The 14,537-nt window shown below is 60.6% G+C and overlaps 1 protein-coding gene across 3 annotated transcripts in view; it reads left to right on the top strand.

Annotated features, from left to right (window-relative positions):
• The first annotated feature begins 1,267 nt into the window (after positions 1-1,267).
• AFAP1L2 (actin filament associated protein 1 like 2) overlaps positions 1,268-14,537 on the top strand; it is a 95,830-nt gene continuing 82,560 nt past the window's right edge. For all 3 annotated transcript variants that reach the window (XM_055118888.1, XM_055118889.1, XM_055118890.1), the window contains exons 1-2: positions 1,268-1,407; positions 7,363-7,416. In XM_055118888.1, the coding sequence (XP_054974863.1) occupies positions 1,392-1,407; positions 7,363-7,416 (70 nt within the window). In that variant the 5' untranslated portion in view covers positions 1,268-1,391. The remainder of the gene's footprint in view (positions 1,408-7,362; positions 7,417-14,537) is intronic.

The raw sequence follows: 14,537 nt of genomic DNA on the forward strand, positions 1-14,537 counted from the left end.
GACTGGCTTTAACGCCCGCTGTGTGACTCCGGGTGAGTGGGGAGCATCTCTAAGTCCGTTTCTTCAACGTCAGGATTGAAAGAGTAAGAAACCCCCTGCGTGCAGGCATGGAGGGCGGGTGGCATTCAGGCAGGGCGGGGCGGGCACGGGCTCCCCGGTGCCCGGAGCCAGGAGGACTGAAGCGCGGCTGACAAGACTCCAGCAGCTCTTCAGGTGTCCGAGCCGAGCTCGGCGACCCCAAGGAAGGGACTGAGAGTTCTGTGAAAGAGCAGAAACAACCCACCCCGCCCGCCGGAGCCCCCTCCACAAAACAAGGAGAGGCAGGTTGCAAAACTGCTGTTGGCCCAACCCTGGTTGAGAATTGCAAGTAGACACCCGGAACATCTCAAGGACACGACGTTGTCTTGGGGGAGTCCTGGGAAGGCCGTGGGTGTACAGAGATCCGAGAGTGGCCGTGGGTGTGGATGGACCAGGTGGGTGAGAACCACATCGACCTCCCGAGGGAGGTGTCGCACCCCGTGCTCCCCTCTACCCCAGGAGGGGTGCACTCTTCTGTGGCCCCAGAGCTTGGGGCTCCAAGCAGGCACCCGAGAAATCCCAGTCCTAGAGGCAGTACAGCGGGGAGGGAAACGGACCTTGCCTGCAGCCAAGCCGGGTTCCAACCCTGGCACTACACAAGCCTCCCCCGCCCCCAGCCCGGCCAGGAGTGACCCCTGAGCGCAGAGCTAGAAGACAGTCCTGCGCACAACTCGGTGTGGCCTAAAAAAACAAAAGAAAAAGAAATCCCAGCCCTTCCCAGGCCGGCCCGGAGAACCTGGGCAGCAAGGAGACGTGGGCACACGCCGGAAGTGTGTTGCAAGAGAGTGGGAGAGCGTCCCGAGGAATCCGAGGCTGGCGAACGCATCCTCTTTGGGCCCTGAAGAAAGGGGAAGAGTGGAAAGAAAGAAAGGAGGGAAAAAAAAAAACAAAAACGGGGCCCCAAAGCCTATAGGAGGCGCTCTCGGCCCGTCCCTGCCGCACTGGGGCCCTCAGTCTCCGCCTCCGAGCAGTGGGCCTGCAGGCGCGCGGTGGGGGCACGTCCGAGTCCCGCTCCCTCTCGCCGCCCCCGGGCTCGGGACGTTTTGGGCCGCGCCGGGCGCCGTGGGCGGGGAGCGCGGCCCGGGGTGCGCGCGGCGGCGGCGGCGGTGGCGGCGGCCGCGGAGTTCCCCGGCGGGGCGGGGCGGGGACGGGGTCCGAGGGCGGGGGGGCGGGCGCGGCAGGAGGTCGGTCGGCGCGGCGGCCACGACCGTGACCTCACGGGGAGGGGCCAGCGCGGCCGGCGGGGCGCCCAGCCCAGAGCGCAGCACCCGAGGCCCGAGCCGCGGCGCGAGGAGCGCAACGCCCCGGCCCCGATGGAGCGGTACAAAGGTGAGCACTGGGGACGCGCCCCCGCCTGCGTGTCAGGACCCGCGGGGGCGCAGGTGCTCGGGACCTGGGTTCTCCGCTCGGCCACTGGGGCGCCGCGAGCCGGAGGGTCCCGGGGTGGCCGCTGCGCCCCGGGCGCTTGGATGCTCCCCGGCGCCGTCGGCGGGGCTCGGGGTGACCAAGCTGCTCACCTGTTGGGAGGACAGGGAGCGCTTGGCGACCCCCAGCCTCTTCTCGGCCAGCCCTGGCCACCCCGGGAGAGGTGCCGCGGGCACCGGGGGGGCTGGGCGCGGTCCTTCGAAGCCGTGTCGCGCCGCCGGCGGGCAAGGGACAGGCCCCTAGGGGGTCTGTGCGGGACGGCGTGGGGGGTGGGGGGGGGCGCGCTTGGGGCGCGCGGCTGGTCCCTGGGCCGGGCAGGCGGCACCAGTGAGCAGCTCCTTCCCGGGGACCTGCTCGGGACCCGCCTACTCCCCCCAGAACGGGCAGGGGAGCCGGGCACGGGGCTTCCGACGGGGGCGCCTGGCAGGTGGAATGGCGTGGAGCTCAGAGCGCAGACCCGCAAGTTTCGGCTTGGCCAGGGGCCCGAGAGGGTGCCAGAGCCGGGCGTGCGGGTGCAGCCCCCGGGACGGAGCTGCCGGCTCCCAGATTACTTGCTAATGAAGCAGGGGCGGAAGAGGGGTGGGGTGGTGGTGGGGGACGGGGGGAAGCACCTTCCCAGCCTCGTTTTCCTTTACGGGGCAGGGGAGCCTCTTGCTTCTCCGCGGTTCCTTTCTGCCCAACCTGCGCGAGGAAACGCGCCTGGTATCTGCGTTCCCGTGGGAGAGAGTCGTAAAGGAGCGCGCTCAGATTCCCAAGGAATCTCCCCTCCCAGCTGGTTTCTCATTTCCGAAGCCAACATCAAGGGATGTTTGGGGACGGGCTTGCGATCCCTGAACCAGCCGCGGCTTGTCTTCCCCTCCCTGCCCTTTTCTCATCCGGGGCACCTGGAGAAAGACCCAAATGCTAGACTCGGCGGCGCTCGTGGGAAGAAGGAGGGGGGGGGGGGTCTCTGCCCTGAGCATCCCCAGTGTCTGGGGAGGGGACAGGGTTGAAGGCGCGGACAGCCTGCGAGCCCGCCCTGCAATCTCCCAAGTTACTCTGCGGGTGGTTTGGTTGTTGTCTGAGCTGGCTGGGATCTCATTGTGTGTGTGTGTGTGTGTGTGTGTGTGTGTGTGTGTGTGTGTGTGTGTGTGTGCCTGAATGCTCCCTTCTGTCTTGAAGAACTTTTGAGAAGCCACTGTTCCTTCCTTTCTAGCTTCTGGGCCTCCTTCTCTAGGAAGGACCCCCCAAGGGGGGGATACAGGACTGGATTTACCTCTTGCGCCAACACATGGGCCAGAAGTATTGGTCCGAGGGTCGGTGGGGTGTCAGCTCCAGGTTGAAGCGGGTGGAGGGGTTGGGGTCAGCGTTCTCAAAGCTGTGCGTTCCTCTCTGTTGGCATCCGTGGTGGATGGCATTTGGGGGTCCTCTTTCCAGATGCTTCGTTGTTAGCATGTGGGTTTTGCTTTCAGAGGTGGGCTTGGCTCTGTCCCAGGGAAAAACCGTCTTCCTCACTTTTTTTCTCTACTCCTCTCGTAAAAGCTCTACAAAGCTAGACGATAGTTCAGGGCTCTTTTTTTCCTGACCAAAGAAACAGCATTTTCGGTTCAGCGTGTTTCTGCTCTTGATAACCTTTGTCTTGGCATCACCCTTATGCAGCAAAAACACACAGTGTGAGGTGAGTGTATTTGAGAATAATCAGGCCCGTCCAACAGATCTGTTAGTGTTTGGTGAAAAAATCTTCACATTTCATAGGTGAATGCTACTAATACTTTGCACCTGTTGACTGAGGAATTTGGGGGATCCTTCCAACACACCCCCCCTCCACCTCCCCCCCACTGAATTGCCCAAATTCTCTTGAGCAGCAGATGCAGTATGTGAAATGCTCACTGGACTCTGTGCCAAACCTAGCACATCCCACCCCAGTCTTCTCACCCTGCGGCTCTTGGGTCTGCAGGCGTTACGAGTGGGTAGAAGGGCTTTCTGTTTGTTTTCTAAAGGTAAGATGGCAGAGCCAGAGAATGCCGAGGCAGAGTGGTTTTAATCAAGTTGAGTGAAAAAAGTCAGACTTACTGGGACTTTCAGAAGGTTGGCAGGGGATTCTTGTTGGCGATACTTTTTTACAAGTTGCTGCTACAGTGCCTCATCCTTAAATCTGCCCCGAGGAGCGCTGCCTCTCCCTGGCAGGTGACTGACTGCCTCAGCAGTGCCCCCAGAGCTCAAACCTATTTTCTCAGCTCTGCAGTGCTGCTGCTGTAGGACCCACCCCTGGCAGTACTGGGGAGGGAGCAGGCTGGAACCCAGGGCTCCACACACACAAGGCATGTATGTACTCTGCCCCCAGAGCCAGGCACTCGGGCTTGTCAGTCATAATAAAGTCATTGGTAGAGATGATCCTGTTTCTCCATCCCCCCAGTTCGCCAACTACATGATCTGGTCCTTGATCCAGAAGCAGCCGGTTGTTGGCAGGTTCTGGGTTGACTGTGCTTTATTTTGTCAGGTGTAAAGAGATATCTGGGGCTGAAGTGGGGGTGATGAAATATTGTCGTGGGTATCCCGTAGAACCTTTCCAGGTTTTCTCCTGCTCCCAGTTGAACCATTCTAAGACATGCCATGGCGCTCCCGTAAAAAAAAAAAAAAAAACTGGGGTGGGGTTGGGGGGTGGGGGAGGGTGGTTGGGGGGGTCTGGGGGAGAGATTTGTGGAGTATTTTCCCAGAGTGACGGGGATTTTATGAGAGCCATGAAAAGCGAGGAGAGGGTTGTTGCTCTGTCCTGACTGCCAGTCTTTTGGAGTGTGTAAGCTAGTGGCACGCTCAGCGGGGCACCCGGGAAGGCTCCCATCCTGGGAGTGTCTACAGGGTCACCACGCTTGTGAAGTCGGATCTCTGCACCCCAGCGATTGGCTGAGCTCATGCCACGTGAGCTGGGTTCTGGTTCCTAGGGCTCCTCCAGCGGGTGAATGTGAGATGGGGCCAGAGGGGACTGATCTACTTACTCTCTGAGCATCGCACTGGGAACAGCCTCTCGGAAGCCTCCTGAATTGCCTCACAGTTGGATGCACGCTCGGGCAGTTGAGATAATCCGCTTCATTTGGATCGCGGTGATTGGCTGGAAGGCTAACCCTTCTCCCCCCACTCTCCCCCCCAGTTTCTGGGTCTCATTCCCTGATTCCCAGGAGAGGGAACTTGGTTCTAGGCAACTGGAAAGAGAAGACAGGCTGGAAAGAATCAGGCCAGCAAAAATAACTGGAACACTTTTATGGGAATCGTGGGATCTGTCTACGAAAGAAAAACCAATTATCATACTCATTTCGCCTTCCGAGGAATCGTCATGGGTTTTGTTTCCGGGTGCGGGGGTTCGAGGTCTCCCTAAGCTCGCTCTCCTCGAGACAGAGGTTCTTAGCCTTAGGGCCAGAACACGGGGGCCAGACATTTCAGCAGGGAAGGCACTTGTCTTGCACACAGCCCACCCAGGTTGAATCCCTGTGGCATCCCATTCGGTCCCCTGGGCCTCGCCAGGAGTGACACAGAGGCCCCACCCAAGATCCTCTGTTGTGTCTGTTTGGTGGTGGGGGTCAAACCCAGGGCATCACACTCAGAACGGCTGCCCCGCAGTCGCACTGCCTTGGAATTCTGCTGGGTCTCTGGTTAGGGATTAGATCTTTAAAGCTAAGAAAGAAAACTGCAGGTGCTTCTAACGTGCATCCGAGGCAGAGAGCCACAGCAATATAATTATCTACACCCCTTCCTGCTGTGGGAAGGGCTGAGCCAGTGCAGCGTGGAGCCGGCCCGGCCCCTGTGCTCCCTGCACCTCACCTGAAGAAGGGCTTTCAAAGGCTGCTGGCAGCCGGGCGGTGCTGCAGCTCCGGAATCCTCAGCTCGGGGTGTTCTCTGTGTTATTCCTGACCCCGAGCGCTCCTGACTTTGAAGCTCTTTGTGTGGGAGCCGTGGCTGGGGTCACCTTGGGGGCTGAGAAAGCAGGCAGGGAGGGGATTTCTGCTCTGGGCCCTTCTCTTCTGCAGGTCCTGGGAGCTCTGGGAACTGGGCGGGTTCCAAGCACAATTAAAGGGCCAGGAGGGGCCAGCAGGCTTCAAAGCGCCGGAAGCCATGCCAGTTCTCTCCCCAGCCCCTTTAATGATGGGAACTGCTTCTCCCAAGACTTCTGTCATTCTCAGGCCGAGCCTTGCCCCGAGTGGAGGGAGGAAGGCCTGTTGGTCTCGGGCCCAGGCCGAGACATGACGCAGAGCTGTGAGCGGTTGACTCGGCAGACAGACTCCTGGGGTGGTTTTGCCTTGCGCTGAGTGGCTGAGCCCTCTGGGCCTCAGTTTCCCCACTGGGAAAACAAACTCCGGCTGTCTTTCAGAGCCCGTGGCGATGGCTCTGTGAATACTGAGGAATCTGGGGGGGGGGGTAGATGTGTCCTGAGGAGAGGGGAATGAGGGCGGGAACGTGGGGCGCCCAGCCAAGGTCAGGAGAGGGCTGGGATGCTTATAAATACAACCGATTTCCTGTCGGGGACGGGAGATCGGCAGGCGCGGTGGGAAAGGGAATAGGGGCAGACATGGGAGAAAATCGGGCCTCAGGGGTTCTGTGTGAACTTGTCTCCAGCCCTGGTGAGGGAACCCAGAGCCGCCCTCCCCCGCTCCCCAGAACACAGGACCTGTCCCTCCCAGTCAGACAGGCCCCGCCCCCCACGGAGGACAGACCTCTGGTGGGGCTCCCTGGGGGAGCACTGGCACGTGCCAGGCCCGGGGTCTGATGCCAGCACACCGCTCAGTGTGGCCCCCACAACAGTGTAACAGGATACCGCAATGGTTCAGAGTCGGGAAAGGGCTACGATATGCAGTCCGGAGAACCGCGTGGCTAGAAGAGAGATTGTTGTTCTCACAAACCAGACTCCTTCCTCAGAGCTGCTCAGCGAAGGTCCTCCCTTTGGCTTGGGAATCCATATGCCTCCTTTTCCAGGCAGCCCTCTCCACCCTCCGCCCAGTTCCTGTTGTGTCCTGCCTGGCACATTGCAGGTTCTCAGACGGTCCGGGTGAATTACCGCCGCACTGTCTTAGAGCTGTACGTCCCATGGATGCTTGAACATGTCCAGCGTTAAGTTAGTGCTGACGTCCTTGCAGTGAAATCTGTTCAGACCTTGATTTCCCGCTTGGTATTTGTGGAATTGGTTTCAGGTTCACTGGTAGTTAAGCTCCTTAAAACTGGCCTCCATGGGGGCTGGAGCGATAGCACAGTGGGGAGGGCGTTTGCTTTGCACGCGGCCGACCTGGTGACCTGGTTCGATTCCCAGCATCCCATAGGGTTCTCTGAGCACCGCCGGGAGTAATTCCTGAGTGCAGAGCCTGGAGTAACCACTGAGCATCACAGGGTGTGACCCAGAAAGAAAACAAACAAACAATAAAAGACAACAAAAAACTGGCCTCCATGCCACAGGGTCACACATCCTCCAATTCAGCCACGCCAAACATCCCTGTGTCATACAAAACAGAACCTGTGGATCGATAAATCACTTGTGCTTCTGTAAGAGCCTCCTCAACTCTAACCCAGGAGGTTCGAGGGTCACCCGAATCAGTATTCCCCCATCGCTGAAACTTGGAGACGGCGATCTTGTCTCTCTCCTCCGCGTCTCCTGCCCCCCGCCCCACCCCCCAAGGCACCCCAAGGTGCCCACACAGCAGGTGCCGGGGACATGGCTGCTGAGTGGATGTCTGAGTGAGTCCTGGCCCCGGGAGCAGCCTTGCCCCGTCCCTGGCCCTCCCGAGCAGCCCTGCGTCAGGGAAAGACCGGAGCCTCCTGCCTCATCCCGGCAGTGACGCAGGGCCGCAGTACCACCCCCCGCTTCCCCGACTTGAGCCTTCTTTCTGTCTGTTCCAGCACGGGGGTGTTGCTGTCTGGTGGGACACAGCCGCGTCCTGCAGGCCTCCGCGTGTGAGTATGCGTCAGCCTGTGACCCCTCTGCCGCCGCCCTGGTACCCAGGGCCCCGAGGGTGCAGACCTACCTGCCTTTGCCGCTGCTACGCACCCGGGGACAGGTGTGGGCGCCCAGAAGCTTGGGTCCTAATCTGGCCTTTGCCACTAACTCACCGCGCGGCCTTGGGCAAGGCTGTTTGTCTCGTGAGTCTCGTTCCCTCACCCGTGCGAGTGAGGATAATGATGACTAACCCGAGTCCCGGGCTCCTGGGGGACGTAACGGGGAAAGGCGGTGGCAGGTCCTTGGAGAAGGGGCAGCGTTCATTCAGGGCAGCTGAACCTCTGATGCATGGGCACATGGTTCTGACCCGACGGGTGCCCGCCTTCTTGGAGGAGTCCATTTGGGCACCAGCTCTACCCGCTGGCCTGTTTCTCTAAAAGCTCAGGGAGACTCTGAGCTGGGTGCTCCCTATTCCCAGGCTCCCCCACCTTCTCGGAGAGAGTGCCCTGTACGCCCCAGCTTTTCCAACTGGGAGATGGGTGAGGACTTGCCCCCAGCGGACAGCCGGGTCCTGGCCCAGCCGCACAGCACATCTCTCTCTCCGCCTGCGCTGCCTCCGTTCCCCACCCCTTGGCCCTTGCCTTCCCTTCTAGTTGGCTCAAAACAAGCTGACCGACCCACCCACCCCACCCCACCCCTACGCCAGTGGAGAGTGAGTCGAGAGAATGTGTAGGAAGACCAGGGGCGTAGTGCGGAGCCCGCTTTGCAGCCGGCTGGTGCAGAAGCAGGAGCTGTGCTTTCGGCAGACAGTAGACAGCACAGGGGGCTGGTTCTGCCGTGTTCAAACCCGGCGCCTGGTCTCTGTGCTCGCTGCCTCGGAGCCGCCAGGGGCAGGCGTCTGGGACAGGAGTCTAGGGACTCGCCCCAGCAAATTGCAAAGTGGCCTCTGCTGCCAGGGAGAGCACTCGAGTAGCTGCGGGTCTGAGCCTGGGGGACGGGCCGGCAGGCGCTGAGAGGCTGCTTCCCGGCCAGGGGACCGACCCGGCCCTCAGGTGTGTCTGGGACTTGCCGGCTTTGGCTCTGGAAGTCCGAGGAGCCCAGGCAAATGGAGGCAGTGGCTCAGCCTCGCCCGAGGCCTCGGGCTTAAGGCCCCGCATCAAGAATGTCGTTTCTTCAATTGTCGTTTTGATTCTTCCACAAAAGAGCCAAAGTTCTGGACGGAGAGAACAGAAGCCTGTCAGTCACTGGGGCGCACGCAGCGGGCGGTGAAAGAAGCTCCATTCAGAAACCCGCCGAGTCCCCCTCCGAGTGGGGGCGACTCCGAAACACGCAGGCCCCGGGGGAAGGGAAGCCGCTCAGCCCTGAAGCTCGGGGGCAGGGTGGGACCACACAGGAAAGTGCTTGGAATGAAGATTTCCTCTCTGCGTGGGGGAGGGGGGTTACATAGCTCTGGGTGTTTGCGAAAACTCAGCTGTGTAGCTCGCAGGGTGGGGTTGTTGTTCTGTGTGTAAATGATGCGTGCAAGAAGCTATCTTTAAAATCACCCCTCGTGCTGAAAGTGGGTAAAGGACCAAACATGATGGCCTCTCCGTGTCTGTGTTGCTAAACCATAATGGAGAGAGGGGGAGGGGGAGGGGGCGGGAGGGGGAGGGGAGGCAGGCTGTAGATGGGGGTGTCAGAAGGGATACTGGGGATATTGGTGGTGGGAAATGTATACTGGTGGGGGGATGCGTGTTGAAACATTGTATAACTGAAACCCGATCAGGAACAACTTTGTAACTGTATCACATGGTGATTTAATAAAAAAATTACCCCCAAAAAATCATAGATGTCAGCATTACTGCAAATATGTAACCAAAATTATTAATTAAATTGAACAACAATGACAACAGTAACAAAAATCACCCCCTGGGGTCATAGAAGTAGTTCAGCGGGTAAGTCTCTTCCTGCCTGGCGTGAAGCTGACCCATGGCACCACGCATGGACCTTTGAGACCTGCCAGGAGTGACCCTAGCACACAGAGCCTGGACTACGCCCCTCGCATAGCCGGGCTGGGCTCCAAACCAGCCACCAATAAATGAGTACATTGGCTCCCCCCCCCCCCCCCCCGGCTGCTTGTAGATACAGCTGGGGGCCTGGGGGTGCTCATGCTGCCACCATCCACGGGGACAGTGGATGAGGGTCAGAGTCTTGAATAGGACACAGAACGCTCCGGGGCTCCTGCCCCTCACAGCACCCTGGTGGGTGCAAGACCCTTTTCTCTTAGGGCCAGGGAGACAGAGCAAAGGCCGGGTGCTTTGACTGCGGGAGCCCTGGCACTGCCAGGCCAGAATGAGCCCCAGCACCAGCCACTTTGTGGGCAACCCCCCCCCGCCCTCCCAGAAAGAAGCTTTGAGTCCTGCACTGTGCGATGGTGTAAAGGGGAAGAGGCTCCCCCCAAACCTGGGCGGCAGAGGAGAGTGAGGGAGATACGGAAGCCCCGGCCCGGCTGCCACGGGGGCACGGGGCCAGTGGGGGGACTCGGGCAGTCCTTTCGTAGAGTCTCCAGTTCTCCTTTCGTAGAGTCTCCAGTTCAGCAGTCAGCAGAGTTAGCCGCCGGAACTGTGCGCCCAGGTTGGCACCAGGGTGATTTTCTTCCGGATCTCTGAACTTGGCTGTTATGTCTCTGCTGACCTCGGCCTGCTGGGAGGGTGACTTGGAGGAGGGACCATGAGCCCGTGGTTGCCCGAGTCCCAAGGGACAGGAGGGATCAGGGGCTCGTGTCTGGCAGGGGCACTCGTGGGCAAGCTGGTGGCTGGACAGCGCTGCTGTCCACCGGCCAGGCTGTGGGATCCTGGGCCAGGAGGGACCATCCTAACCCAAACCACCTGGACGTGGCTTGTTCTTCCGGCGATCTTGGCTTTGGGATTGGGGATAGGGCCCAGCGCCACTCAGGAGGATTTCCTGGGGGTCGCTTCCCCTGGGCACCGGGTCTCCATGCAACTCAGAGGCAGGCATGTGGCTTCTGTTTGGAGGAGTCATCGAAAGGGCAGACAGAGCGGGGGCGGCCCTGGTCCTAATGGTCTGGGCTCTGGTGGGGCCATGGGGGGAGGGGCGGGAAAAGGGCCCACAGGACTTCAGGGTCCCTGTTGGACGCAGCTTCCCGGATGCAGGGTCTGGCTGGGCAGCCTCCAGAGACGCGGGCCCCGCAGAGAAGCAGCTAGGGTCGATGGGTGGGAGGTTCTGGATAGTTCCATACCTGCCCTGCATAGGCCACCCTCCTGGCTCCCCTGGCCAGGCCTCCTTTCGGGTTCTGGGCCCTCTCTTGGTCTTCCTGAGAGCCCCCTCCTCCCCCAAGTGGGCGTCCTGCCATTTCCTTCCATCCCCCCACTCTTGGGTCCCCCTCCCCCATTTTTACACAACAGGATTTATTCATGGCCACTGTATTCAAGTCCCCAGATGGGGGGAGAAGAAGAGATGGTGTTGAATGAGCTCATTGTCCGGCGATTTCACTGGCTCCTTTTATTTCATCCCCACAGTCCGAGAACATATTGAGCTGATTTACTCAAATTCAAATACGGTCCTTTGGGAAGGAGCACTGCTCGGGTGCTCGAGGGCCCCGGTGCCGGGGCGGGGCCTCGGGGTGGCGAGTTGGCCGGGGGCACCTCTCGCCCATCTGCACGGGCTGTGTCTCCTGAGGGACAATGGTCTCAGTGACCGCCCCAGACGCCTTCTGAGGTGGAGATGGGCCCCGGCCCTGGCCCTCTCCGTTGCCAGGCCCTTGGGGCCTCCCCTCCATGCGAGTTCTCTGAAGTCCCAAGGGTGGACTGCCCCGGGAAGGCCACTGGCACTGCCCTGCTCTGGGCAGAAACCGCTCTTGGCGTGGCCCATTCCGAGGCGCCGGGCACTGGGGCTGCCTGATGCGTCTCTCTCTGCAGCGGGTACAGCTGCGGTCCCTGTGGCATGTGGCCGGCCGGGAGCTGAGGTCTGCGGCATGTGGGATGGCCGAGAGGGGCTGCCTGGAGAGCTGGAGCCGACCGCTCAGGGCGCTGGTGCCCCTGGGAGAAGCCCCGAGAAGCCCCGGCAGCCCTGGGCTAGGGGAGGCCCGTGCAGCAGGAGCACGGGGTGTGCCTGACCCCTGCCCCAGCTAGCAACTGCACCATCGCCCTCCACGGCAGTCTGTGCAAAACCTCCAGAGCCTCCAAACACCAGAGCGGTCCCGCCCAGGGAGGGTGTCAGGGGGTCCGGGACCCACCTCCTGGTGCACCCTGGCTCACCCCTCCTGCAACTGCTGTGTTCCTCCTTGTCCTTCCATGCATCCAAGTCTTTCCTCCTCTCAAGCCCCCCTCTTGGTACCCTCCCTTTCCCCCCCGGCCAGCTGTATTTGCATCTCTTGCATCTTGAGTCAAGAAGAGGGACTTTGCTGTGGGCTGGGAAGGTAACGGTGAAAGGCTGGAGCAAGACCTGTGCAAGGTTCAGAGTTTGGACCCCAGAACTACCAGGGAGAGTCCTGGGGGTCCCTGGCAGCATTGCTGGGCCTGAGCACTGGGGCGTCTGGGCTGTTCCACCAGGCTGAGTCCCACTGGGAGCGGTACCGGGGCGGGAGAGAGATTCCCATCTGTCCTTGCGCGCAGTGGACCCTGGTTCCATCCCCAGCACCACATGTGGTTCCCCCAGCCCCACCCGCGGTGACCCCTAAGCACAGAGCCAGGCTTCAGCCCCAGGCACTGCAGATAGGGCCCCCAATACCAAAGCAACACCAGAAACAGAGGAAAGAGATTCCCGTGAGAAACAGGCTGGAACTGCCCAGAGGGGAGAGGCCGCACCTAGTCCCAAACCTCGGGCTTCTTCAGGCTCTCATTTCTAGAGGACCCGGCCCCAGACCCAGTCCCCGCCAGGAGCTGCGGGCGACCTCGGTGGAGAGTGCAGAGCTTGCTCTCACCCGACAAGCAGCGCCTGGTTCCCCCGTGGAAGAGGAGGACCGGGTGAGAATGGGTGCGGGTGCTTTGGGCGGCCCCATGGGTGCCTCCTCCGGAGACGGCTGCAGTGCCCCTCAGCACTCGCCGTGCTCCCAGTGTGGTCCTCGTCAGTCAGCCGTCCCACTGTTCTGGCAGGCTGGGGTCCCTGGGTTCCCAGGGACAGGCAGCCCCTCCCATCCCTGTGCCCTGCCCAGCCCACGACCCGGGAGGGAGCATCTGAGGCAGCCTGGCACTGGCGTGGAGGGGGGAGCATGAGAACGTGGCCACAGTTTGGATAAAAGTCCCAAACAAGAAGGCTCCACGCGGACGAAAATAATTTCTTCCCGTTGACCTCCCGGCTCCGCGGTGGGCAGGCGGCCATCCCCGCCCCGCTGATGTGGCTTTGCTGGATGTAATTGTAAACAGCTCGGCCGGGAGCCACCCTCCCAGAGTTATGGGGTCCAGGTGGCGCGCATGGCGCGGCCCTGCTTGCTGTGGGGCTTTAGGTCAGACCCCAGCGAGACCCTCTTCTGCAACCCCCTGCCCCTGTCTCTGCCCCGGGCTAAAGGGACTTCAGAGCCACTCATTCTGAGCGAGAAGCCTGAGGTCATCTTAGAGTGAGGCTGCGTCTCTCGCACCCACGGCTCAGGGCTCCTGCGTGCCAGGCTCTGTCTGCCACCTGGGACGGCCAGCGGTAGCCCGGGTCACTTTCCTCCACGGATCTTAGGACAGCGGCCACCTGGTGTGGGGGTCCCTTTGTGCTGAACAGGGAGTCTTTCCCAAAGTGGGCGATCCCCAGGGGCGCTGGAACATTCCTTGGGCCAGCTGTAGCCTGCACTGTAATTGGAGTGAGCTCAGGTTCTGTTTGCTGGCTTTAAGGTCAAATCTTGGGGGCTGGCTGAGTCTTTTTTTTTTTTTTAAATCTGAAAGCGGGGCAGAAGCCCAAGTTAAGTTTGTGGCCCTGTGTAAGAGCAGAGGTGCCTGCCCCTTGCGTGAGGAGGGGTCACCTAGGAGCAGACATGCCCACGGATTGTGTGGAAATACCCCTTGGAGGGTCGAGGGGAGGTGGGTGGGGGTGGGGTGGGTGCAGGGTCATTCATTTTGCTCCTGGCAGCCCTCACCTAGGTCCAGGGAAGCCTGGACACATCTAGGCTCACTTCCAGCCCTGGGTGGAGAACACACATCATATATCATACCAGAGTGCGTGCCCCTGTGTGTGTGTGTGTGTGTGTGTGTGTGTGTGTGTGTGTGTGGCGGCAAGGAGGTGACAGCTAAGGCCATTTTTCTGACTTTATTATTATTTGTTTTTACTTTTTGGGTCACACCCAGCGATGCACAGGGGTTACTCCTGGCCTTGCACTCAGGAATTACTCCTGGCAGTGCTCAGGGGACCCTATGGGATGCTGGGAATCGAACCCGGGTCAGCCGCATGCAAGGCAAACGCGCCCTACCTGCTGTGCTATCACTCCACCCCCTTTCCAACATTTCCTAAAGCATTTCCAGAGTGCCCCCAGGGATGAGATGCTGCTGTTGGTGCCCCCTCCAGCCTCAGGACCTGCTCTAGGGCGAGGTCGGGCTGTTCTGTGGTGGAGCCATTGCAGATTCTGAGCTTCTCTAGGGCTGTGCTTGCGAAGTCTCGGGTTGGGAGTGAGGGCAGGCACATGACTAACTCGGAGCAAAAGAGTCTTGCCATGGCTTCTTGCCCCTCACCAGCCAAGATGGAGCGTGAACGTGAACGTGGTTCAGATTAAGGAGGAAGCGACTAGCTGGCAGGGACCCCCGTGGCGTCTGGTGTGAAATGCTGCATTTCTGGCACCTGGCAGTAGGGGTGAGGGGTGTGGCTGAGGGCCCTCCCTGGGGCATGAGCAGCTGTCGGAGCACCGGCCCTCCCGGAACTAAGGAGGAAAGCGTCCCCACGGCTGGCTTGCCTGTGCAAGGGACGTCCCCCTCCACCTCAAAAGTTTAACCCGGAGGTGCTCAGCTCTTTCCTTCTAGATCATTCTGTCAGTGAGCTTCTTAGAGCCTTCCATACCTGGCCACCGGAGCTCAGGTGAGCCCAGATGTCTGGAGGAACCTGCTCCCGACCCTTCTCCTTGGGTGCCGGTATTGGGTGGGGGGCTGGGGGTAAGGGGGCGGTGACTCCTCCACAACTATGCAAACACTCCCCTTGCTCTGTGCTAGAGAAAACCAAGTACACCCAG

Source organism: Sorex araneus, chromosome 11 (genome assembly GCF_027595985.1).
Source record: "Sorex araneus isolate mSorAra2 chromosome 11, mSorAra2.pri, whole genome shotgun sequence".
NCBI lineage: Eukaryota > Metazoa > Chordata > Mammalia > Eulipotyphla > Soricidae > Sorex > Sorex araneus.